The sequence below is a fragment of the Bombina bombina genome, chromosome 7 (genome assembly GCF_027579735.1).
Source record: "Bombina bombina isolate aBomBom1 chromosome 7, aBomBom1.pri, whole genome shotgun sequence".
Taxonomy (NCBI): domain Eukaryota; kingdom Metazoa; phylum Chordata; class Amphibia; order Anura; family Bombinatoridae; genus Bombina; species Bombina bombina.
The window spans coordinates 423779518-423807017 of NC_069505.1; the positions used below are offsets into that span (position 1 = coordinate 423779518).

Sequence of the window (27500 nt, forward strand, 5' to 3'; positions counted from 1 at the left end):
GCAGGCACCAATCAGCAGCTATCTCCCAGAAGTGCTTTGCCGCTTCTGAGCCTACCTAGGTATTATTTTCATCAAAGGATAGCAAGAGAACAAAGCAAGCTAGATAATTGAATTTAATTGGTAAAGTGTTTAAAATTGTATGTTTTATCGGAAACATACATAAAAAATCTGTGTTTCATGTCCCTTTAACTCTACAGCTGATTTGGTGATATATTATTCTGTTTTTCTGGCAGGATACGTTACGTGACTGCACCAATGATGATCGCAGCTGCCTGAGCAACCTCCAGTTTATCTCGCCCTTGTATTTTGTGAGCTTTGTGCTCACAGCCCAATTTGTCCTAATTAACGTTGTGGTCGCCGTATTAATGAAACACTTAGATGATAGCAATAAAGAAGCTCAGGAGGACGCTGAGCTGGATGCTGAGATAGAAATGGAACTGGCTCATGGTCTGTGCTCACAAACCTCTCCAGCCATTGGTCTGGACAACGGAAGCCGAGGAGGAAGGCCGGCCCCCGAGGAGCGTAGTGGTATAAGATGCTTTTCTCCTGTGCAGGTAATAATATAATTAATTAATAACACAAAATATGCAAATGTTATCGCAAACAAATAAATATATTTATGTAACAAATGCGATGCTATAACTACATCAATTTAAAAAGATATGTGAGTATTCAAACTGCTTGATATACTGATATAATCCATGATATATAAAATAAAATAGAAAACAATATAATCTAGTACATATTAAATAATATCCTAAGTAAACAAAGAACCCAAAAACAAATTTAAAAAACTTTTAAATAAAGTTCAGAATACAGATCTGTTTACCTTGACAGGTCACAGAAAAAGGCACCACACTTACGCTAGATTTGGAGTTTGGCGGTAAAAGGGCTGTTAACGCTCCGCGGTTTTTTCTGGCCGCACCATAAATTTAACTCTGGTATCGAGAGTTCAAACAAATGCTGCGTTAGGCTCCAAAAAAGGAGCGTAGAGCATATTTACCGCAAATGCAACTCTCGATACCAGAGTTGCTTACGGACGCGGCCGGCCTCAAAAACGTGCTCGTGCACGATTCTCCCATAGGAAACAATGGGCTGTTTGAGCTGAAAAAAAAACCTAACACCTGCAAAAAAGCAGCGTTCAGCTCTAACGCAGCCCCATTGTTTCCTATGGGGAAACACTTCCTACGTCTGCACCTAACACTCTAACATGTACCCCGAGTCTAACACCCCTAACCTTACACTTATTAACCCCTATTCTGCCGCCCCCGCTATCGCTGACCCGCATTACACTTTTAACCCCTAATCTGCCGCTCCGTAAACCGCCGCCACTACGTTATCCCTATGTACCCCTAATCTGCTGCCCTAACATCGCCGACCCCTATGTTATATTTATTAACCCTAATCTGCCCCACAACGTCGCCGACACCTACCTACACTTATTAACCCCTAATCTGCCGAGCGGACCTGATCGCTACTATAATAATGTATTAACCCTAATCCGCTCACTAACCTATCATAAATAGTATTAACCCCTAATCTGCCCTCCCTAACATCGCCGACACCTACTTCAATTATTAACCCCTAATCTGCGACCGGAGCTCACCGCTATTTAATAAATGTATTAACCCTAAAGCTAGTCTAACCCTAACACTAACACCCCCCTAAGTTAAATATAATTTTTATCTAACGAAATAAATTAACTCTTATTAAATAATGATTCCTATTTAAAGCTAAATACTTACCTGTAAAATACATCCTAATATAGCTACAATATAAATTACATTTATATATAGCTATTTTAGGATTAATATTTATTTTACAGGCAACTTTGTAATATTTTAACCAGGTACAATAGCTATTAAATAGTTAAGAACTATTTAATAGTTACCTATTAAAATAATTACAAATTACCTGTAAAATAATCCTAACCTAAGATATAATTAAACCTAACACTACCTATCAATAAAATAATTAAATAAACTACCTACAATTACCTACAATTAACCTAACACTACACTATCAATAATTAATTAAACACAATTGCTACAAATAAATACAATTAAATAAACTATCTAAAGTACAAAAAATAAAAAAGAACTAAGTTACAGAAAATAAAAAAATATTTACAAACATAAGAAAAAATTACAACAATTTTAAACTAATTACACCTACTCTAAGCCCCCTAATAAAATAACAAAGACCCCCAAAATAAAAAATTCCCTACCCTATTCTAAAATACAAAATTTACAAGCCTTTTACCTTACCAGCCCTGAACAGGGCCCTTTGCGGGCATGCCCCAAGAATTTCAGCTCTTTTGCCTGTAAAAAAAAACTACAATACCCCCCCCCAACATTACAACCCACCACCCACATACCCCTAATCTAACCCAAACCCCTTAAATAAACCTAACACTAATCCCTGAAGATCTTCCTACCTTGTCTTCACCATCCAGGTATCACCGATCCGTCCTGCTCCAAGATCTTCATCCAACCCAAGCGGGGTTGGCGATCCATAATCCGGTGCTCCAAAGTCTTCCTCCTATCCGGCAAGAAGAGGACATCCGGACCGCAAACATCTTCTCAAGCGGCATCTTCTATGTTCTTCCATCCGATGACGACCGGCTCCATCTTGAAGACCCCAGCGCGGATCCATCCTCTTCTTCCGACGACTAGACGACGAATGACGGTTCCTTTAAGGGACGTCATCCAGATGGCGTCCCTCGAATTCCGATTGGCTGATAGGATTCTATCAGCCAATCGGAATTAAGGTAGGAATTTTCTGATTGCTGATGGAATCAGCCAATCAGAATCAAGTTCAATCCGATTGGCTGATCCAATCAGCCAATCAGATTGAGCTCGCATTCTATTGGCTGATCGGAACAGCCAATAGAATGCAAGCTCAATCTGATTGGCTGATTGGATCACAATCAGATTGAACTTGATTCTGATGGCTGATTCCATCAGCCAATCAGAAAATTCCTACCTTAATTCCGATTGGCTGATAGAATCCTATCATCCAATCGGAATTCGAGGGACGCACGACAAGCAAGAGGTAAACATTTTTTATTTTTAACACAGACACAAAAAAATTACATTGAAGGAGAACTATAAAATAAATGTTTAGGGATTCAAATAATAGTCTTTATTACCAAAATAGCAAAAAATATCACGTGTAACTTCTTAGTCCTAAAAACTATAATCCCACATAGGCTCAAAAGTGTGCAGTGGCTTGAGCGGTGTATGTATTTAACTTGCTTTGATTACATAACATCTGGTTGTGAAACTAATATCTTGTATATAAAAACTTGCTGCAACATCACAACTCCAAAACTGAGCCGTTTAAAGAAATGTGTGCCTGTTCCTTGTCATATGAATAGATATGAGTGTGTGCCTGCTCCTTGTCATATGAATAGATATGAGTGTGTGCCTGCTCCTTGTCATATGAATAGATACGAGTATGTGTCTGCTCCTCGTCATATGAATAGATATGCGTGTGTACCTGCTCCTTGTCATATGAATAGATATGAGTGTGTGCCTGCTCCTTGTCATATGAATAGATACGAGTGCGTCCCTGCTCCTTGTCATATGAATAGATACTAGTGTGTGCCTGCTCCTTGTCATATGAATAGATATGCGTGTGTGCCTGCTCCTTGTCATATGAATAGATATGCATGTGTGCCTGCTCCTTCTCATATGAATAGATATGAGTGTGTGCCTGCTCCTTCTCATATGAATAGATATGGGTGTCTGCCTGCTCCTTGTCATATGAATAGTTATGAGTGTGTGCCTGCTCCTTGTCATATGAATAGATATGAGTGTGTGCCTGCTCCTTGTCATATGAATAGATATGAGTGTGTGCCTGCTCCTTGTCATAGGAATAGATATGAGTGTGTGCCTGCTCCTTGTCATAGGAATAGATATGAGTGTGTGCCTGCTCCTTGTCATATGAATAGATATGAGTGTGTGCCTGCAACTTGTCATATGAATAGATATGAGTGTGTGCCTGCTCCTTGTCATATCTGTATGTTATGTTTTATTAGAATTAGTGGTGTGGCATCTAACTCAGGACAAGTTTTACTGTGAAGGACACCGGCATCACAAAAGTACCATCAAATCCTTGCAGGACAAATAAAAAAATATATAAAATTGTTCACTCTAATGTGTGGAAAGAAAACATGAGAACAGTTAAAGGGACATGTAACACAATATTTTGCATTCATGATTCAGACAGAGAAAACAATTTTAAAAAGTTTCTAATTTACTTCTATTAAATCTGCTTCATTCTCATGTTATTCTTTGTTAAATAGATATCTAGATAGGCAGCGTGCACTTGTCTGGGGTACTACATGACAGGAAATAGAGCTGCCATCTAGTGCTCTTGCTGATGTATAACATTATTATAAAACTGCTGCCATCTAGTACTCTTGCTGATGTATAACATTTTTGCAAAACTGCTGCCATATGGTGTTGAAGACACTTGTACACTCCTGAGCTTGCATCCCTGCTTTTTTTATCAAAGCATAATAAGTAAAAGAAGAAGATTAGATAATAGAAGTGAACTGGAAAAATGTTTAAAAATTGTCTGTTCTATCTGAATCATGAAAGAAAAAAAATGAAAATTAAAGAGACAGCCTTGTCAACTATAGAACAGCAAGACACGACTGCGTGAAAAGAGACGCCACAGGAACAAGAGGATGCTGGGCCGAGCTGCACTTTTAGAATATCTCTGAACATATGCAGCAGCCACTGGAAACGCGTTTCGTCCTATCCAGTGAGGCAGCTTTATTAGAACAAAACAGATTGCAAATACTGTAAAATTATCAACATTTACACAAACTATTTTGCCAGCTTGTTTTGGCTTTAATTATTGCTTTTCCACATTTGCTCGCTGTTTCCAGTAGATTGCGAGATATCATGTACTGCGCTTCTCACACAATAGATCTTAATGGCAGGAACACCCGCTAACGAATGCTGCACAATACAGATGAAGCGTCGCTCAGTGAATTTCTAACCATATCAGGGCACCTCTGCAGCCTTATGAGTCTCTATGTATCTAGATTATTGTTATATTGCTACAAACACCATATAGTGCACAAGCCACAAGCACACTCCTGAGCCTACCTCAGTATGCACTACAAAGTAGATCAAGATAGAGGGAATAAGGAGGTATGATGCTTGTTATATAACAGCCAGTGAAGTGGAGGTGACAGGAGGCAGGATGGGTTCTGATTGTACCACCTCACATGTCATGACAAACACCTGGGTTTAAAATGTATACTTTACTATATATCCTTTGTACATTTTATAGGGGTTAGTATATATTAGAAACCAAATTCTTTAAATTGCACTGTATTCACTATGAATGTGTACTGTACCTTTAAAGGGACATTAAACACTTTGAGATGATGATAAAAAAGATAAATTGTATATATATATATATATATAAAAAAGTTTACAATATACTTTCATTATTTATTTTGTCACCTCTTCCTGTAATTTCATTCTGACAATTGAGTGCTTTTTCATTCGTGTTAGAAATGGAGGTGCAGAACACTGTTATATTCCACACAGCCATTGGCTGCACACTCTACTGACCTAATTATAACTGTCTCTAATTGGCCACAGCTGAGAAGGCAACCTAAGTTACAACATGGCAGCTCCCATTGTTTTATATAGACACTAAAAAACTTTATACTTATTTTGTCACTATTTAAACAGCTAATGAAACTATAAAAAAATAAATCTACATGTTATTCTCAGACTAATCTTTTCTTTGAATGCTTCATTCTATCTACTGTTTATTTCGTGTTTAATGTTCCTTAAAATTCATTTATTGATTAAATATCAGAGACTGTAAAAACTGCATGAAAAGCTGCTTTTATTTTTGTGCTGTCAGTCATTCGTTATATTGTGTGTCTATATATGGATAGATAGATAGATAGATGATAGATCAATCAGACAGACATAGTTTGTTTATATTTTAATATAATATAATATAATACAATTTTAATATGATAATTTAATACAAGTGTATAACCATGTATATAAAAACAATATTTGCGCTATGACAGATGCAGATAAAATCACAGATATTTGAATCACTATAAACTTTTTGCACAACGCAAGTGAATTTGATGAGAAGCAGTTGATGGATGGAGCTGAATGTATTTGTACACATATATCACAGTTAATAGATCTTACAATCTGTATCAGAGAGCAACAAGGCTCAAGATTAACCCCTGGGTTGCCAGAGGAGGCTGCAGCACATTTTAGGGAGAATAAAACGGTTCATAATATAATCTGTGCATTTTTTGTAGACTGATTTCATCTTGTGAGACATATAGATATTTTTCCTAAGCCCATCCTGAGAAAGTGAAGATAAATTGACAAGAAAGCCATTTTTCGCTTTGTTGTATCTAAATGAAGTTCAGTAAAATGATTACACAAAAAGATATCCCTGACTAAAAAAACATCTTTGTTTTTATGTTTGTGACCGTGTAACTGTTCTGCAATAAACTGTAAGTGTTCTGATGGTCAGCAAGGAAATATTGTGCACAAACAGACATTTCCTGCTAGTTCTTACCAACTGTCCCGGTTTTCCTGGGACAGTGTCAGGTTTGGGTTCCTGTCTCGTGGTACTGAGAATCAGGTATATGCACCTTGTTGCCCAATATATCTGTGTGTGTATATTGTGGTACCTGAGTCTATGTTATTTTACATAAGAGATAGTAGAATAATATATTATATGTAATTCTGTGATCTGACATCTGAGAGTCTCATGCACTTTACACATTGCATAGTATAATACAATTTTTAAATCAACGGGACCCCAGAAATTTCAGTTCAAATACAAACAAATATGGGAGTGAATTTTTTACTTTTAACGCTTGTTTGTATAATAAAATTTCCCACTGTTCTGTCCATGTGTTACAGCAATGAACTCAATGTGCACACAGGTGCTCTCACTACAAGCAGCTCATTAAAGGGGCATTAAACAGTTTGAGTTTGTATAATAAAGTCTTTAATTATGGACACTAAAACAATCTTGGAATACACTTTTTTTATTCTTACCCCTTTTACTGTAATTTTAATCTGAAATTTGTGATCTTAACCATTCTCTTGCGTTCTTATAAATTAATGAGTGCTGCCATGTGGGGAGTTAGGTTTCCCTTATCTAATCTTTTCTGCTGATGACAGATAAAAAGTGCACATTAGAAGTTAGGTTTCCCTTATCTAATCTCTTCCGCTGAGGATAATTAGGTACAGATAAAGGGGCATATGTATCAAGCTCCGAAAAAAATCCTAACACTAACCTCAGAAGATTCACTTACAGTTTGAAGATCCGACATACATCCTCCAAGAAGCCGGCAGAAGTCTTCATCCAAGCGGCCGAAGTCTTCCTCCAAGCCCGCAGAAGTCTTCACCCAGACGGCATCTTCTATCTTCATCCATCCAGCGCTGAGCGGCTCCATCTTCAAGACATCCACCGCGGAGCCCCTTTTCAATCGACGGCTTCTTCAGAATGAAGGTTCCTTTAAATGACGTCATCCAAGATGGCGTCCCTTAGATTCTGATTGGCTGATAGAATTCCATCAGCCAATCGGAATTAAGGTTGAAAAAATCCTATTGGCTGTTGCAATCAGCCAATAGGATTGAGCTGGCATTCTATTGGCTGATTGGAACAGTCAATAGAATGCGAGCTCAATCCTATTGGCTGATTGATCAGCCAATAGGATTGTTTCTACCCTAATTCCGATTGGCTGATAGAATTCTATCAGCCAATCAGAATCTAAGGGACGCCATCTTGGATGACGTAATTTAAAGGAACCTTCATTCAGTAAGAAGACTCCGGATGAAGAGGATGCTCCGCGTCAGATGTCTTGAAGATGGAGCCGCTCCGCGTCAGATGGATGAAGATACAAGATGCCATCTGGATGAAGACTTCTGCCCGTCTGGAGGACCACTTCGCCCGGCTTGGATGAAGACTTCTCCCGGCTTCGTTGAGGACTTCGGCCCAGTTGGATGAAGACTTCTGCCGCTTTCTTGAGGATGGATGTCTGGTCTTAAGAACAGTAAGTCGATCTTCAGGGGGTTAGTGTAAGGTTTTTTTAAGGGTGTATTGGGTGGGTTTATTTTTAGGTAAGGGCTTTGGGCCGCAAAAGAGCTAACTGCCCTTTTAAGGGCAATGCCCATCCAAATGCCATTTTCAGGGCAATGGGGAGCTTAGGTTTTTTTAGTTAGGCTTTTATTTGGGGTGTTGGTTGTGTGGGTGGTGTTGGGGGGGGGTTGTTTGTATTTTTTTTTTACAGATAAAAGAGCTGATTACTTTAGGTCAATGTCCCGCAAAAGGCCCTTTTAAGGGCTATTGATAGTTTTTTATTTTATGGGGGGGGGGGTATTTTGATAGGGCTATTAGATTAGGTGTAATTTTTTAAATATCTTGTAATTTGTTTATTATTTTCTGTAAATTAGTGTGTTTTTTTTTGTACTTTAGCTAATTGTATTTAATTTATTTAATTGTATTTAATTTAGTTAATTTATTTAATTGTAGTGTAGTGTTAGGTGTTAGTGTAACTTAGGTTAGGTTTTATTTTACAGGTAAATTTGTATTTATTTTAGCTAGGTAGTTATTAAATAGTTAATAACTATTTAGTAACTATTCTACCTAGTTAAAATAAATACAAACTTGCCTGTAAAATAAAAATAAACCCTAAAATAGCTACAATGTAACTATTAGTTATATTGTAGCTAGCTTAGGGTTTATTTTACAGGTAAGTATTTAGTTTTAAATAGGAATTATTTAGTTAATTATAGTAAATTTTATTTAGATTCATTTTTATTAGATTTAGGGTTAGGTTTAGGGGTTAATAACTTTAGTATAGTGGCCGTGACGTTGGGAACGGCCGATATGGGGTTAATAAGTGTAATGTAGGTGGCAGCGATTTTAGGGGTGGCAGATTAGGGGTTAATAAGTGTAGGTGGGTGGCGGCGACATTGGGGGTGGCAGATTAGGGGTTAATAAGTATAATGTAGGTGGCAGCAGTGTCGGGGGCGGCAGATTAGGGGTTAATAAGTATAATGTAGGTGGCGGCGGTGTTGGGGGGTGGCAGATTAGGGGTTAATAAGTATAATGTAGGTGGCGGCGATGTCGGGGCGGCAGATTAGGGGTTATTAATTATAATGTAGGTGACGGCGAAGTCGGGGACGGCAGATTAGGGGTTAATAAATGTAGGTGGGTGGCGGCGACATTGGGGGCGGCAGATTAGGGGTTAATAAGTATAATGTAGGTGGCGGTGGGGGCGGCAGATTAGGGGTTAATAAGTATAATGTAGGTGGCGACGATGTCGGGCGGCAGATTAGGGGTTATTAAGTATAATGTAGGTGGCGGCGAAGTCGGGGACGGCAGATTAGGGGTTAATAAGTGTAGGTGGGTTGCGGTGACATTGGGGGTGGCAGATTAGGGGTTAATAAGTATAATGTAAGTGGCGGCGACATTGGGGGCGGCAGATTAGGGGTTAATAAGTATAATGTAGGTGGCGGCGGTGTCGGGGGCGGCAGATTAGGGGTTAATAAGTATAATTTAGGTGGCAGCGGTGTCGGGGCGGCAGATTAGGGGTTAATAAGTATAATGTAGGTGGCGGCGGTGGCGGCAGATTAGGGGTTAATAAGTATAATGTAGGTGGGTGCGATGTCGGGGCGGCAGATTAGGGGTTTATAAGTGTAGGTAGGTGGTGGCGATGTCGAGGGCGGCAGATTAGGGGTTAATAAGTATAATGTAGGTGCCAGTGATGTCAGGGGCAGCAGATTAGGGGTGTTCAGAGCCAGGGTTTATGTTAGGGTGTTAGGTGTAAACGTAACTTTTGTTTCCCCATAGGAATCAATGGGGATGCGTTACGGAGTTTTACGTTCCTTTATTGCAGGTGTTTTTTTTTTAGCCGGCTCTCCCCATTGATGTCTATGAGGAAATCGTGCACAAGCACGTAAAACCAGTTCAAAGCAGCGCTGGTATTAGAGTGCGTTATGGAGCTCAATTTTGCTCAACGCTGCTATATTGCCTGCTAACGCCGGGTTTATGAAAACCTGTAATAGCAGCGCTATAGGGAGGTGAGCGGTTGAAATATCTTGCAAGTTAGAACCGGGCCGCTTATAACGCCAAACTCGTAATCTAGCCGTAATTTATTTATTTAATTGATTTATCCATGCAACAATTTTATAGTTGCATGTATCTCTACCTGTCTGTCTGTCTGTCGGTGTGTCTATCTATCTATCAATCTGTCTATATGTCTGTCTCTTTCTATCTGTCTATTATCTATCTGTCTGTCGCTGTCTGCATATCTATCTATCTGTCTGCCTATCTATCTATCTATCTATCTATCTATCTATCTATCTATCTATCTATCTATCTATCTATCTATCTATCTATCGATTGATCAATCTAGCTATATGTCTGTCTGTCTCTTTCTGTCTGCCTGGCTATCTCTGTCTGCCTGCCTATCTATCTATCTATCTATCTATCTATCTATCTATCTATCTATCTATCTATCTATATCTATCTATCTATCTATCTATCGATTGATCAATCTAGCTATATGTCTGTCTGTCTCTTTCTGTCTGCCTGGCTATCTCTGTCTGTCTGCCTATCTATCTATCTATCTATCTATCTATCTATCTAGCTATCTATACGTCTATCTATCAATCTGTCTATATGTCTATCTATCTGTCTATATCTATCTATCTATCTATCTATCTATCTATCTATCTATCTATCTGCCTCTGTCTATCTATCTATATCTTTATCTATCTATCTATCTATCTATCTATCTATCTATCTATCTATCTATCTATCTATCTATCAATCAATCTAGTTATCTATCTATCTATCTTTATTTCATTATAAGCTCTGCAATAACTGATGGAAGTGTACTCCCACCCCTTAGTGCCCAAAATAGACTGCAACCCATTGTGTAACAATGAGGTGCAATATTCTCTAGCAGACAAGAGTTAATAAAAATGTGCCCTTTTTTAGCCAACTTGTCAGACATAAAACAGCTTTGCCCTGATATAAGGAACATGGCAGATTGCTGAATTATTGTGTTCTTTGATTTTGAAACGCAGCACCAGTGTTTGATTAATGGCATCTATTTGTGTATACACTACAGCAATATATAAATTGTTAGTTAATTGGCAATTAACACTACTGCAATGTGTATTGATCAGTTTAGCTGCAAGTTTCTTAACATCCTTAATTCACTGCTCTCTTCGGGAGGTGCACAGTCCTGCAGGTACCTAGATGGTTGTTATAAAATAAATGACTAGTTTTTGTACATTTCTTATTCTAGTTCTATTGACTTGGAGCTCAAATGGATTAACAGATTGGATTAACATAAAATACCTGCTCTCCCGAGAACGCAGTAGTCAGGAGTGATTTTTAAAGCTTTTCAAATCCTAATTCTCTAATCAGAGATTGTACACTAAGCAGAACACACACAAAAAATTATCTGAACGCACAAATCCGTATCACTAATAATGGTTTCGCTTAGGTCCAGCTGGCAGAAACGGAGGCTTTTTCTTTGACCTCTGACAAGTCCTCTTCTGTGTTGACTGATGATCTAAGCTCAGAAGATCACGGTGTCGCAAATCAGTTAAAGGAGATAAAGGTAAAAAAAAGCTTATTTTTTATGTAAATAGGATTGCATCCCCTTGGCTACGAAATGCGTTGCGGCCCTCTCTGCCAACCAATGGGTTAATCACTAGTATTATCCTCCATAGATGAGCAAAACCATTTATATAGTGACATCCCCCTTGTGTCTGTTCATTTTGGTTCACTTAAAAATGCCACATAGCTTGTTCCAAAAACGCGTTGATTTTGCCATCAGTGGCTGCATTGTGCTCAGGGTTTAATTGAAAGCAGCACCTGAGCCTGAATAAAGAGATTTAAACTGATAGAAAAAGACATTGTGTATATTTTATCTTCTTACTGGTGTTATACGTATATTTTCTTAGTTCTATGGTGCACAATACAGGTTTGACCCAGAGTTGAATAAAGAACACTTGTTAATTAGGGCTCATAGAACACTGGAGAATGATTGATGGCATTGGAAGAAAATGTTATTCATAAAATATATATTGGTCTTTATTCCTGAAATACATTTTGATGCTTAGTAAATTGACTTAATTATCTGTCAATTGCATGACAGAGGCTGTGACATCTCTGGCGCTCGTTTTTCAGCTCAGGGATGGGCAGAAATAAAAAATATAACAATACAAGCAGAGTTAAATAATTGTAGCATGAGAGGGCTTTTGGGTTTAATTGCAGAGCTGATGTCCGTGCTTGCAACAGCACAGAATGCAGATAATCTAAGATTTAAAACAGGAGAAAATCAATTAATCAATAAAGTACTGAAACGCTCTCTAACCTTTTAACTTTTGAAATAATTTTTTTTTATTTTAGATTCTGTGACTACATTAGGCTTAATATTAGCAAAGAATTGGAAGAAAGGACAGTGAAGTCATGTTTTCTTAATACAAATTATTCACTACATTGCAACATATCTGCCTATAAAATAAATGTCTTCAAATAATTTAACTTCTGTCATTTTGCATTGATTTGCAGTTCTGGGACACACCTTTTGAAAAATGTAATGTATTTTTATCTTGTACATATTAACCAATCACTGTGCAGCTTTAGTGTGAGGTTTACGCCTCCACAGAACATCCTGCAGAAACGCTACAGAGAGATAAGTGATCTTTAGTGAATCTGCCCCGTACCCATGGGTATTTGCAGAAATGTTTCCAAGGGTTACAATAATAATAATGATAATATAGACACAATTTAATTATATATCCATAAATGTCTGTCCTCTCCATCTACATTTTACAGATATCACTACCATCATTCAGACTCTTTATTACAGGTACATGAAACCCAAAACATTTATTTCATGATTCAGATAGAGAATACAATTATAAAAAAACTTTCCAATTTACTTCTAATATCAAATTTGCTTTGTTTCCAAGTTATTCTTTGTTGAAGAGGTATCTAGATAGGTAGCGTGCCCATGCCTGGGGCACTACATGACAGGAAATAGTGGTGCCATCTAGGACTCTTACTTATGTATAACATTGTTATAAAACTGCTGCCATCTAGTGCTCTTGCTAATGTATAACATTATTATAAAACTGCTGCCATTTAGTGTTCTTGCTAATGTTACAACATTATTATAAAACTGCTGCCATCTAGTGCTCTTGCTAATGTATAACATTGTTAGACAACTGCTGCCATCTAGTGCTCTTTCTAATGTATAACATTATTATAAAACTTCTGCCATCTAGTGCTCTTGCTAATGTATAAAATTGTTATAAAACCGCTGCCATCAAGTGCTCTTGCTAATGTATAACATTGTTATAAAACTTCTGCCATCTAGTGCTCTTACTAATGCATAACATAATTATAAAACTGCTGCCATCTAGTGCTCATGCTAATGTATAACATTATTATATAACTGCTGCCATCTAGTGCTCTTGCTAATGTATAACATTGTTATAAAACTGCTGCCATCTAGTGCTCTTGCTAATGTATAACATTGTTATAAAACTGCTGCCATTTAGTGCTCTTGCTAATGTATAACATTGTTATAAAACTGCTGCCATCTAGTGCTCCTGTTAATGTATAACATTGTTATAAAACTGCTGCCATCTAGTGCTCTTGCTAATGTATAACATTGTTATAAAACTGCTGTCATCTATTGCTCTTGCTAATGTATAACATTGTTATAAAACTGCTGCCATCTAGTGCTCTTGCTAATGTATAACATTGTTATAAAACTGCTGCCATCTATTGCTCTTGCTAATGTATAACATTGTTATAAAACTGCTGCCATCTAGTGCTCTTGCTAATGTATAACATTATTATAAAACTGCTGCCATCTAGTGCTCTTGCTAATGTATAACATTGTTATAAAACTGCTGCCATCTAGTGCTCTTGCTAATGTATAACATTGTTATAAAACTGCTGCCATCTAGTGCTCCTGCTAATGTATAACATTGTTATAAAACTGCTGCCATCTAGTGCTCCTGTTAATGTATAACATTGTTATAAAACTGCTGCCATCTAGTGCTCTTGCTAATGTATAACATTGTTATAAAACTGCTGCCATCTAGTGCTCTTGCTAATGTATAACATTGTTATAAAACTTCTGCCATCTATTGCTCTTGCTATTGTATAACATTGTTATAAAACTGCTGCCATCTAGTGCTCTTGCTAATGTATAAGATTATTATAAAACTGCTGCCATCTAGTGCTCTTGCTAATGTATAACATTGTTACAAAACAGTTGCCATATAATGCTGCAGACACATGCACACTCCTGAACTTATCTACCTGCTTTTCAACAAAGAATAAAAAGAAAACAAAGACAATTTTATAATTGATGTACATGGGAAATTTGTTTAAAATTTTATGCTCTATCTGAATCATGAAATAAATAGAGGCTTTAGCTGCTCATCTTTGGTGAGCGCCTGGGTAGCACTTTCTGATCGGTGTCTAAATGTAGCCACCAATCAGCAAGCACTACCCAGGTGCTGAACCAAAAATGGGCCGGCTCCTGAGCTTACATTCCTGCCTTTTCAAATGAAGATACCAAGAGAACGAAAACAAATTGATAATCGGAATAAATTAGAAAGTTGCTTAAAATTGCTGCTCTATCTGAGTCATGAAAGTTTAATTTTGACTAGACTGCTCCTTTAAACATACATGACAATAAGGTTACAATAAAACTATATAAACTGATATTGAGATTGATTGGAAATCTATGTGCGTGCAGCTCTTTCTGGCAGCCAAGGGGTTACAATCATTGTACTCAGATCCAAACTGTACTGTACTCTGTTAAAGTCTGAATATGTATTTACTATCTGAACCATTAATTACACAAATGTTACTGGGATTTTTTATGTTTATTTCCTTCCCATGTATCTATGGATTGACAGGAGGAAAATGCCCTTCCTCTATGGTCTGATCCGGTGGGGCAGGCAGTAAAAGAACCCTTAACTCCGCCCTCATGAAATGTACAGGGTCATGTGATGTCTCATTAGAAAAATGGAAAAAGCTGTAAACTAAGGGGTCACTTGTCCCCTGTTTCTCACTTTATCAGCGGGGAAGTTCAGGTTTCTAACCCATTAGATGTCTGGTTTACTGAATAAATGCTGGAGGCTCTGAAACCAGCTATCAGGCACCAATGAACCCACACACACCTGGGACACATTACTCAAATGATGGGACATGTGATGTACAATATAGCATATGGATGTGATATGACCCTATATAGACCATATGCTTGTCACATGTTCCTCTATAGATCATATGCTTGTCATGTGACCCTATATAGATCATATGCTTGTCACATGACCCTCTATAGATCACATGATTGTCACATGACCCTTAATAGATCATATGCTTGTCATATGACCTTCTATAGATTATATGCTTCTCACATGACCCTCTAAAGATCATACAGATGTGAGATGACCCTCTATAGATCATATGGATGTGACATGACCCTTTATAGATAATATGATTGTCACATGACCCTCTATCGATCATATGGATGTGACATGACCCTATATAGAACATATGCTTGTCACATGACCCACTATTAATCACATGTATGTCACATGACCCTCTTTAGATCATACAGCTTTCACAAAACCATCTAGCTGTCATGTGGTTGGGAAATTACTCTCTATATATCATATGTTTTCCACATGACTCTCTATAGATCATATAGATTTGACATGACCATATGGATGGAACATGACCCACAATAGATCATATGGTTCTCCCTTTAGCGCCTATCATAAAGATGGCACATGACTGTCTGTCACATGGATGTCACTTGACTGGTATATGGTTGTCACATAACTGTCTAGCTATTATATGGATATCACATGACTAATATTAAAGATTTTAGTGCATTTTTAAATGTTGCAGCATATTGTGTGTTGCATTTCTAGCAGTCTGAGTGAGCTCTGAGTACTCTCTATTATGCAGACTGTGCAGCATCTGATTGGCTGTACCATGTGCCAAAGCTGATTGTATTAGGTGACCATTAACATAAATAAAGATGCACTCATAAGGTTGCTAAACAATGCTCTTCATTTAAATGTCACACACACTCACAATATGCTGCAATCATTTGCAAATAGTGTACCTTTAAATTTATAATTAAATATTGTTTTTTATGTCTACAGTGAAACAATTAATTATGTTCCAGACATTTTATTTTTTTGCCTTCTTCCTTAAAAAACTGCATATGGGGTGCGTGAGGGTGAACCTTTTCCTGCAGAAGATCCCTCTAGTAAACAGCATAGTAAAATTAACCTCCACATTTCTATAAAATTATTTTAGTGTATTTATTGATCTAAATTGTCTGCAAGATTTGCCCAAAAACTAGTAATACCACTCTAGTTCCCCTCAAAGTGATGGTACATTTCAGACTATAAGAATGTTGCAATGAAAAATATATTAGTTTGCAAGGAGAACCACATAATTATGGGGTTTTTTTTTAAGTGTATATATTATAATAATAGATTTATAATCTTAACTAGTCCTAAAGCCCATTCACACGGGCCATTTTTTGCAGTACAGCGGTGCCACCCCTTGCTCTCTCTCTCCCCCTCTCTTTTGTGCTCTCTCCCCCTCTCTTTTGCGCTCTCTCCCCCTCTCTTTTGCGCTCTCTCCCCCCCCCTCTTTTGCTCTCTCTCCCCCTATCTTTTCTGTTCTCTCCCCCTTTCTTTTGCGCTCTCTCCCCCTCTCTTTTGCGCTCTCTCCCCCTCTCTTTTGTGCTCTCTCTCGCTCCACCTCTCTTTTGCTCTTTCTCTCCCCCCTCTCTTTTGCTCCCTCTCTCCCCCTCTCTTTTGCTCTCTCTCCCCCTCTTGTGCGCTCTCTCTCCCCCTCTCTTTTACGCTCTCTCTCTCCCCCCTCTCTTTTGCATTCTCTCTTTTTCGCTCTCTCTCTCCCCCCCTCTCTTTTGCTCTGTCTCTCTCCCCTCTCTTTTGCTCTCCCCTCTCTTTTGCTCTCTCTCTTCATCCCTCTATTTTGCTCTCCCTCTCCCCCCTCTTTTGCTCTTTCTCCCTCTCTCTTTTTCTCTCTCTCCCCCTCTCTATTGCTCTCTCTCCCTCCCTCTCTTATGTTCTCTTTCCCCCCTCTCTTTTTCTCTCTCTTCCCTCTATTCTGCTCTTTCCCCTCTCTTTTGCTCTTTCCCCTCTATTTTGCTCTCTCTCCCCCCTCTCTTCTGCACTGTCCCCTCTCTTTCGCTCTTCCCCCTCTCTTTAGCTCTTTCCTATCTCTTTTTGTCTCTCCCCCTCTTTTTATATTTTTCTCCCCTCTCTGTCGTGCTGACCGCGCCTGGCCACGCACCCTCGCCCCTGTCCATGTCCGGTCACACCCAGTCAGTGGCGTCACTAGGGGGGGGCGGGGGGGGCGGGCCGCACCCGGGTGACACCCTCCAGGGGGTGACACCAAAAAAAAAAAATTTTTTTTTTTTTTTTTTTTTTAATTTTATTGAAATTCAAAGAAATACAATGTTGAGATGCATAGATTATTTTATTAGAGGCTGGCATTTGTGAACATTAGTGGGACTGGGGAAGTTGTAGACACACAATTTTTTTGCCCCTTGAGCCAGTGCTGCAATTTCAACAAATAGTTTTCCCGGCTGCTTTTGCTTGTTTGTACTTTGCTCCTCCCCTGCCCAATTTCACTATGAATGTTGTGGGCATGCCGTGGGGCTTGCAAAGTTGCGCTGCTAGCCTAAACCTGCCTGCCTATCTGTGCTCACTGCTCAGTGACATGCGGCCCAGGGCTGTGCACTGACAGACTTGGAACAGAGTCAGAGAGCAGAATTTTCATAGTTTGCGCGCCTAAACCTTTTCTTCAGTGATTTATTTTAGAGTGCTCTGTTTATCTTTCATTTGATGTTCTGCTGAGCCAGGGAGCAGCTCTAGGCATGAGCTTCCTAATTAATGCAGTGCAGTTTACATATTTTGTATGTGTGTGTCTGAGTTTTTGTGTGTCTCAGTGTTTTTGTGTGTGTGTTTTTGTGTGTGTGTCTGAGTGTGTTTCCGAGTGTTTGTGTGTGTATCTGAGTATGTTTTTAAGTGTGTCTGAGTTTTTGTATGTGTCTTTGCCTGTGTTTTTGTGTGTGTCTGCTTTCTGGGGGGGGGGTGACACCATGACTTACCGCACCGGGTGACACCAACCCTAGTGACGCCACTGCACCCAGTCACGCCCACGCTCCCGCCGGTCACGTCCATGCTCCCGTCCGGCCATGCCCACTTTAGCAGAAAACAGCATGGATTGTCAGATAAGGCCAGGTGTGTTTGTCCTTGTGCTGTCTCTCATGACAGCTTCGGACAAACACACTTGGCCTTTTATATTATAGGATTGGTATTGCCTGTTCCTCCGCCCCCCTTCATTTCATTTTTTGGCTGGGTTGTGTACAGAGCAGTCTCACCCATTCTCTCCATAGACTTTCTAAGCACTTTAAAGGGGCTGGACTTCAAGATTGTCATATGACACACATCTTGATTGGATGTTGACTGGAACTGTCATAAAAAAAAAGAAAAACGATTTCATCCAAGTGGGCCAGCATAACATTGCAATAGAAGCAGTACTATATAATCTAATTTAACACTTTCACAGATGGATTAAAAACAAAAAAGGTACACATATACTTTATTACATATATTGGCATTTTAATTAGTTAAAGTTTACCATCACTTTAAGATATAAATAAACAGCTTCAATAATGTTATAGAATCTGCTGTTTTCTTTATAAATAAACACTAATAAGAGTGAAATGTGTTAGCTCTACAGACCTAATACTTCTCTGGATTTATTTTCTTCTAGACTTAATTGGAATTTTTTTTAGAAGGTCTAATGTTATTTTTTGTGTGACAAGTTATTGACCAGACAAATCTAGTTGACCATTTATTGCATCTAACTACGGACACACAAACACGTTAGGAAACTACAAACAGACGCAAGATTGATCTTTTCTATGAAATAAATATATGTAACTGACGCAATACATAATTGATGAGGATTTACAAATTGCTTTTATCTAGAGAATAATCATTACTAAGTAGACTTTTGGCAGTATGGATTATTTTCTGCTGAAATTTCCCTGCAATTAAAAATAGAATATGTCTTTAATCTTGACCTGAACAATTCTTTGCTCTATAGAAATGTTAAATCATTTGTTGTGTTCGACTTTATAGACATTAAAAACCAAAGTCATTATTTAAAACGCAATACAATAAACATGACCACAAATTATAATTACATCTAGATTTATTGCTGCAGAGACAAACTCACGCTAATCATCATTAGTTACTGTTCCGCATTTAATGTCATTTTATTTATCTAGAAATTCTTTATCAAATGTACCTTGATGGTTGCATTTTTATGACCCAGTTAAACAAAGTAACTCATTCATTTTATATAATTACATTTATATTCAATGTATTCTAGGACACTATCTCCATTTTTCCTTTTAAAGGGATATAAAAACCAAAAAATGTATTTTGTGATTCATACAGAGAATATAATTTTAAAAAAACTTTCAAATTTACGTCTATTATCAAATTTGCTTAGTTCCTATGATATTCTTTGTTGAAGAGATACCTAGGTAGGTAGGCATCTGGGGGCACTACATGACAGGAAATAGTGCTGCCCTCTAGTGCTCTTGCAGATGGATAACATTCTTGCAAAACTGCTGCCATCTAGTGCTCCAGAAATGGGCCGGCTCCTAAGCTTACGTTCCTGCTTTTCAACAAAAGATACCAAGAAAACAAAAAACATTCACCTAGATTACGAGTTTTGCGTTAGAGGCTGTGCAGTGCTAACGAGCAGATTATGCTCACCGCTCACTTACAGACAGCGCTGGTATTACGGGTTTTTACATACCAGACAAGAAGTGAGCGTTGAGTAAAATTTTCTCATAACCGCACTCCAATACCAGTGCTGCTTACGTTAGAGGTGAGCTGGTGTAACGTGCTTGTGCACGATTTCCCCATAGGAATTAACGGGGAGAGCCAGCTGAAAAAAAGTCTAACATCTGCAAAAAAGCAGCATAAAGCTCCCTAACGCAGCCCCATTGATTCCTATGGGGAAATAAAATTTATGTCTACACCTAACACCTTAACATGAACCCTGAGTCTAAACACCCCTAATCTTACACTTATGAACCCCTAATCTGCTGCCCCCAACATCGCCGCCACCTACATTATATTTAACCTCTAATCTGCCGCCCCCAATGTCGCCGCCACCTACCTACACTTATTAACCTCTAATCTGCCACCCCCAACGTCGCTGCCACTATAATAAACATATTAACCCCTAAACCGCCGCACAGACATTAGTAAAATATTATTAACCCCTAATCTGCCGGCCCTAACATTGCCACCACCTACCTACATTTATTAACTCCTAATTTGCCACCCCAACGTCGCTGCCACTATATTAAAGTTATTAACCCCTAAACCTAAGTCTAACCCTAACCCCCCCTAACTTAAATATAATTTAAATAAATCTAAATAAAATTCCTATCATTAACTACATTATTCCTATTTAAAACTAAATACTTACCTATAAAATAAACCCTAAGCTAGCTACAATATAACTAATAATTTCATTGTAGCTAGCTTAGGGTTTATTTTTATTTTACAGGCAAGTTTGTATTTATGTTAACTAGGTAGAATAGTTATTAAATAGTTATTAACTATTTAATAACTAACTAGCTAAAATAAAGACAAATTTACCTGTAAAATAAAACCTAACCTAAGTTACACTAACACCTAACACTACACTATAATTAAATTAATTCCCTAAATTAAATACAATTAAATACAATTAAATAAAATTAGTTAAAGTACAAAAAACAAACACTAAATTACAGAAAATAATAAACAAATTACAAGATTTTTAAACTAATTACACCTAATCTAATCCCCCAAACAAAATAAAAAGCCCCCCCCAAAAAATAAAAAGCCCTACCCTACACTAAATTACAAATAGCCCTTAAAAAGGGCCTTTTGCAGGGTATCAGCTCTTTAACCTGTAAAAAAAATTACAAATCCCACCCCAACATTAAAACCCACCACCCACACAACCAACCCTACTCTAAAACCCACCCAATACCCCCTTAATAAAACCTTACACTAACCACTTGAAGATCACCTTACCGGGAGAAGTCTTCATCCAACCGGGCCGAAGTCCTCAACAAAGCCGGGAGAAGTCTTCATCCAAGCCGGGCAAAGTGGTCCTCCAGATGGGCAGAAGTCTTGATCCAGACGGCATCTTCTATCTTCATCCATCTGGCGCGGAGCGGGTCTATCTTCAAGACATCTGACGCGGAGCATCCTCTTCCTTCTGACGGCTAACACTGAATGCAGGTTCCTTTAAATGACATCATCTAAGATGGTGTCCCTTCAATTCCGATTGGCTGATAGAATTCTATCAGCCAATCGGAATTAAGGTAGAAAAAATCCTATTGGCTGATGCAATCAGCCAATAGGATTGAGCTGGAATTCTATTGGCTGATTGGAACAGCCAATAGAATGCCAGCTCAATCCGATTGGCTGATTGCATCAGCCAATAGGATTTTTTCTACCTTAATTCCGATTGGCTGACCTTCATTCAGTGTTAGCCGTCAGAAGGAAGAGGATGCTCCGCGTCTGATGTATTGAAGATGGACCCACTCCGCGCCGGATGGATGAAGATAGAAGATGCCGTCTGGATGAAGACTTCTGCCCGTCTGGAGGACCACTTCGCCCGGTTGGATGAAGACTTCTCCCGGTAAGGTGATCTTCAAGGGCTTAGTGTTAGGTTTTTTAAGGGGGTATTGGGTGGGTTTTAGAGTAGGGTTGGTTGTGTGGGTGGTGGGTTTTAATGTTGGGGGGATTTGTAATTTTTTTTACAGGTAAAAGAGCTGATTACTTTGGGGCAATGCCACAAAAGGCCCTTTTAAGGGTTATTTGTAATTTAGTGTAGGGTAGGGCTTTTTTTATTTTGGGGGGCTTTTTTAATTTGTTAGGGGGATTAGATTAGGTGTAATTAGTTTAAAAATCGTGTAATTTGTTTATTATTTTCTATAATTTAGTGTTGTTTTTTTGTATTTTAGCTAATTTTATTTAATTGTATTTAATTTAGGGAATTAATTTAATTATAGTGTAGTGTTAGGTGTTTGTGTAACTTAGGTTAGGTTTTATTTTACAGGTAAATTTGTCTTTATTTTAGCTAGGTAGTTATTAAATAGTTAATAACTATTTAATAACTATTCTACCGAGTTAAAATAAATACAAACTTGCCTGTAAAATAAAAATAAATCCTAAGCTAGATACAATGTAACTATTAGTTATATTGTAGCTAGCTTAGGGTTTATTTTATAGGTAAGTATTTAGTTTTAAATAGGAATAATTTAGTTAATGATAGTAATTTTAGAAAAAAATTTAGAAAAGTGGTTTCAATCTGCTGCTCTATCTGAATCAAGGAGTTAAAGAACACAACTTGCAAAGTTTTAATATAAAATGACGGTACTATAAAGATAATTACAGTAATTTATTGAAGGCTAGTAATATTTACAGCAAAGAAAAAAACAACTGATTAAGATTTGGCTTAGGGGTAGATTTATTAAGCAGTGGATGCTCGCCAGAAACATAAGTTAAGAAGCGGCGGTCATAAGACTGCTGCTCCTTAACATCGTCCGCCCACCTTTTAGGTTGATCGGGATACAATCAGGATGATTGACACCTCATGCTAGCGGCTGATTGGCTGCGAATGTGTAGAGGGCGGCATTGCACAAGGATTTCACCAGAAATGCTTGTGCAATGTTAATTGCTGACAGCGTATGATGTCGGTATTAAACGATGTCGGACAGACATGATACGCTACAACAAATTATGTCCGCCCACCATTTGATAGTTATTGCTTGATAACTTGATAACATAGTTGCATTGATGCATAATACATTTGATCATGACTAAGCTTGTTGAGGCTGGAGGAGCTTTAGTGAATCGGGTACATATAATAATTTAAGGGACAGGTGAGGCTGGAGGGAGCTTTAGTGAATGAGTTGCATACAATAACATAGGGACAGGTGAAGCTGAAGGAAGCTTTAGTGAATCAGGTACATACAATAACATAGGGACAGGTGAGGCTGGAGGGAGCTTTAGTGAATCAGTTGCATAAAATAACATAGGGACAGGTGAAGCTGAAGGACGCTTTATTGAATCAGGTACATACAATAACATAGGGACAGGTGAGGCTGGAGGGAGAGTCAGTGAATCAGGTACATATAATGACATAAGGGCAGGTGAGGCTGGAGGGAGCTTTAGTGAATCAAGTACATAGAATAACATAGGGACAGGGGAGGCTGGAGGGAGGGTTAGTGAATCAGGTACATACAATAACATAGGGGCAGGTGAGGCTGGAGACAGCTTTAGTGAATCAGGGACATATAATGACATAAGGACAGGTGAGGCTGGAGACAGCTTTAGTGAATCAGGTACATAGAATAGCATATGGACAGGTGAGGCTGGAGACAGCTTTAGTAAATCAGCTATATAGAATAACATAGGGACTGATGAAGCTGGAGGGAACTTTAGTGAAGCAGCTATATAGAATAACATAGGGACAGGTGAGGCTGGAGGGAGGTTTAGTGAATCAGGTACATAGAATACCATAGGCACAGGTTAGGCTGGAGGGAGCTTTAGTGAATCAGCTACATAAAATAACATAGGACAGGTGAGGCTGGAGGGAATTTAAGTGAACCAGATACATATTATAACATAAGGACTGAAGAGGCTGGAGGGAGCTTTAGTGAATCAGGTACATAGAATAACATAGGCACAGGTTAGGCTGGAGGGAGCTTTCGTGAATCAGCTGCATAGACTAACATAAGGACTGATAAAGCTGGTGGGAGCTTTCGTGAATCAGCTGTAGATAGTGTTGGGTTAGTGTTAGCGAGTGTAGATAGTGTTGGGGTAAGGTTAGTGAGTGTAGATAGTGTTGGGTTAGTGAGTATAGATAGTGTTGGGTTAGAGTTAGTGAGTGTAGATAGTGTTGGGCTAAGGTTAGATAGTATAGATAGTGTTGGGTTACAATTAGTGAGTGTAGATAGTGTTGGGTTACAATTAGTGAGTGTAGATAGTGTTGGGTTAAGGTTAGCGAGTGTAGATAGTGTTGGGTTAAGGTTAACGATGTTAACGAGAATCAGCTATATAGAATAACATAGGGACAGGGGAGACTAAAGGGAGGTTTAGTGAATGAGGTACATAGAGTGACATAGGCACAGGTTATGCTGAAGGGAGCTTTAGTGAATCAGCTGCATAAAATAACATAGGACAGGTGAGGCTGGAGAGAGCGTAAGTGAATCAGATAAATATAATGACATAAGGACTGAAGAGGCTGGAGGGAGCTTTAGTGAATCAGGTACATAGAATAACATAGGCGCAGGTTAGGCTGGAGGGAGCTTTATTGAATCAGCTGCATAGACAAACGTAAGGACTGATGAGGCTGGAGGGAGCTTTAGTGAATCAGCTGCATAGACTGATGTAAGGACTGATAAAGCTGGTGGGAGCTTAAGTGAATCAGCTGTAGATAGTGCTGGGTTAGTTTTAGCGAGTGTAGATAGTGTTGGGTTAGAGTTAGTGAGTGTAGATAGTGTTGGGTTAAGATTAGCGAGTGTAGATAGTGTTGGATTAAGGTTAGTGAGTGTAGATAGTGTTGGGTTACAATTAGTGAGTGTAGATAGTATTGGGTTAAGGTTAGCGAGTGTAGATAGTGTTGGGTTAAGGTTAGCGAGTGTAGATAGTGTTGGATTAAGGTTAGTGAGGGTAGATAGTGTTGGGTTACAATTAGTGAGTGTAGATAGTGTTGGGTTAAGGTTAGCGAGTGTAGATAGTGTTGGGTTAAGGTTAGCGAGTGTAGATAGTGTTGGGTTAAGGTTAACAAGTGTAGATAGTGTTGGGTTAAGGTTAGTGAGTGTAGACAGTGTTGGATTATGGTCAGTGAATGTAGATAGTGTTGGGTTAGTGTTAGCAAGTGATAGTGATATATCGGATCCTTAGACTTAATAAAACCTGTTCATGAACCTATTATCTCACAGGAAAAAAACTTGCTTGATAACATAGTTGCATTGATGCATAATACATTTGAAACATGATCATGACTAAGCTTGTTGAGGCTGGAGGAGCTTTAGTGAATCAGGTACATATAATAATTTAAGGGACAGGTGAGGCTGGAGAGAACTTTAGTGAATCAGCTACATACGATAACATAGGGACAGGTGAGGCTGGAGAGAGCTTTCATGAATTAGCTGCATAGAATAAGTTAGCGACTGGTGAGGCTGGAGTTAGCTTTAGTGAATCAGCTGCATACAATAACATAGGGACAGGTGAGGCTGGAGGGAGCTTTAGTGAATCAGTTGCATATAATAACATAGGGACAGGTGAGGCTGGAGTGAGCTTTAGTGAATCAGCTGCATACAATAACATAGGGACAGGTGAGGCTGGAGGGAGCATCAGTGAATCAGGTACATATAATGACATAAGGACAGGTGAGGCTGGAGGGAGCTTTAGTGAATCAGGTACATAGAATAACATAGGGACAGGTGAGGCTGGAGGGAGGTTTAGTAAATGAGGTACATAGAATAACATAGGCACAGGTTATGCTGGAGGGAGCTTTAGGGAATCAGCTGCATAAAATAACATAGGACAGGTGAGGCTGGAGAGAGCAGCTTAAGTGAATCAGATATGTATAATGACATAAGGACTGAAGAGGCTGGAGGGAGCTTTAGTGAATCAGGTACATAGAATAACATAGGCGCAGGTTAGGCTGGAGGAAGCTTTATTGAATCAGCTGTATAGACAAATGTATGGACTGATGAGGCTGGAGGGAGTTTTAGTGAATCAGCTGCATAGACTGACGTAAGGACTGATAAAGCTGGTGGGAGCTTTAGTGAATCAGCTATAGATAGTGTTGGGTTAGTTTTAGCGAGTGTAGATAGTGTTGGGTTAGAGTTAGTGGGTGTAAATAGTGTTGGGTTAAGATTAGCGAGTGTAGATAGTGTTGGGTTAAGGTTAGTGAGTGTAGATAGTTTTGGGTTACAATTAGTGAGTGTAGATAGTGTTGGGTTAAGGTTAGCAAGTGTACATAGTGTTGGGTTAAGGTTCACTAGTGTAGATAGTGTTGGGTTAAGGTTAGTGAGTGTAGATTAAGGTCAGCAAATGTAGAAAGTGTTGGGTTAGTGTTAGCAAGTGTAGTTCGTGTTGGGTTAGAGTTAGTGAGTGATAGTGTTGGGTTAGGGTTAGTGAGTGTAGATAGTGTTGGGTTAAGGTTAGCGAGTGTAGATAGTGTTGGGTTAAGCAGTGTATATATGCTCGCCGTATTCAGCATTGCACCAGCAGCTCACAAGAGCTGCTGGTGCAATGCCAACCCCTGCAGACTCGCGGCCAATAGGCCACCAGCAGGAAGGTGTCATTCAACCCGATCGTACTTGATCGGGTTGATTTCCGGCGATGTTTGTCCGCCTGCTCGGAGCAGCAGTCTTTGTGACCACTGCTTCATAACTGCTGTTTCTGGCGAGTCTGAAGACTCGCTAGAAACACGGGGCATCAAGCTCCATTTGGAGCTTGATAAATATGCCCCATAGTGTTGAATTATGGCCAGCAAATGTAGATAATATTGGGTTAGTGTTAGCAAGTGTATTTTGTGTTGGGTTAGAGTTAGTGAGTGTAGATAGAGTTGGGTTAGGGTTAGTGAGTGTAGATAGTGTTGGGTTAGAGTTAATGAGTTTAGATAGGGTTGGTTTAGCGTTAGTGAGTTTAGATAGGGTTGGTTTAGAGTTAGTGAGTGTAGATAGGGTTGGGTTAGAGTTAGTGAGTGTAGATAGTGTTGGGTTAAGGTTAGTGAGTATAGATAGTGTTGGGTTAATGTAAGCAAGTATAGATACTGTTGGGTTAGAGTTAATGAGTGTATATAGTGTCTGGTTAGAGTTAGTGAGTATAGATAGTGTTGGGTTAGAGTTAGTGATTGTAGATAGTGTTGGGTTAGAGTTAGTGAGTGTAGATAGTGTAGGTTAGGGTTAGCGAGTGTAGATAGTGTTGGGTTAAGGTTAGTGAGTGTAGGTAGTGTTGGGTTAGAGTTAGTGAGTGTAGATAGTGTTGGGTTAGAGTTAGTGATTGTAGATAGTGTTGGGTTAGAGTTAGCAAGTGTAGATAGTGTTAGTTGGACCTAGTGAGTGTAGATAGTCTTGGATTAGAGTTAGTGAGTGTAGATAGTGTTGGGTTAGAATGAATGTGTGTAGATCGTTTTGGGTTAAGGTTAGTGAGTGTATATAGCGTTGTGTTAGAGTTAGTGAGTGTAGATAGTGTTGGTTGAGAGTTAGTGAGTGTAGATAGTGTTGGTTGAGAGTTAGTCAGTGTAGATAGTGTTGGGATAGGGTT

The 27500-nt window shown here is 38.8% G+C and overlaps 1 protein-coding gene across 1 annotated transcript in view; it reads left to right on the top strand.

The window, feature by feature from the left end:
* The window catches only part of CACNA1I (calcium voltage-gated channel subunit alpha1 I), a 682041-nt gene that overhangs the window by 620529 nt on the left and 34012 nt on the right, over positions 1 to 27500 (top strand). Inside the window, exons 30-31 of the mRNA XM_053689431.1 lie at positions 234 to 554; positions 11543 to 11659. Of these exons, the coding sequence (XP_053545406.1) occupies positions 234 to 554; positions 11543 to 11659 (438 nt within the window). The remainder of the gene's footprint in view (positions 1 to 233; positions 555 to 11542; positions 11660 to 27500) is intronic.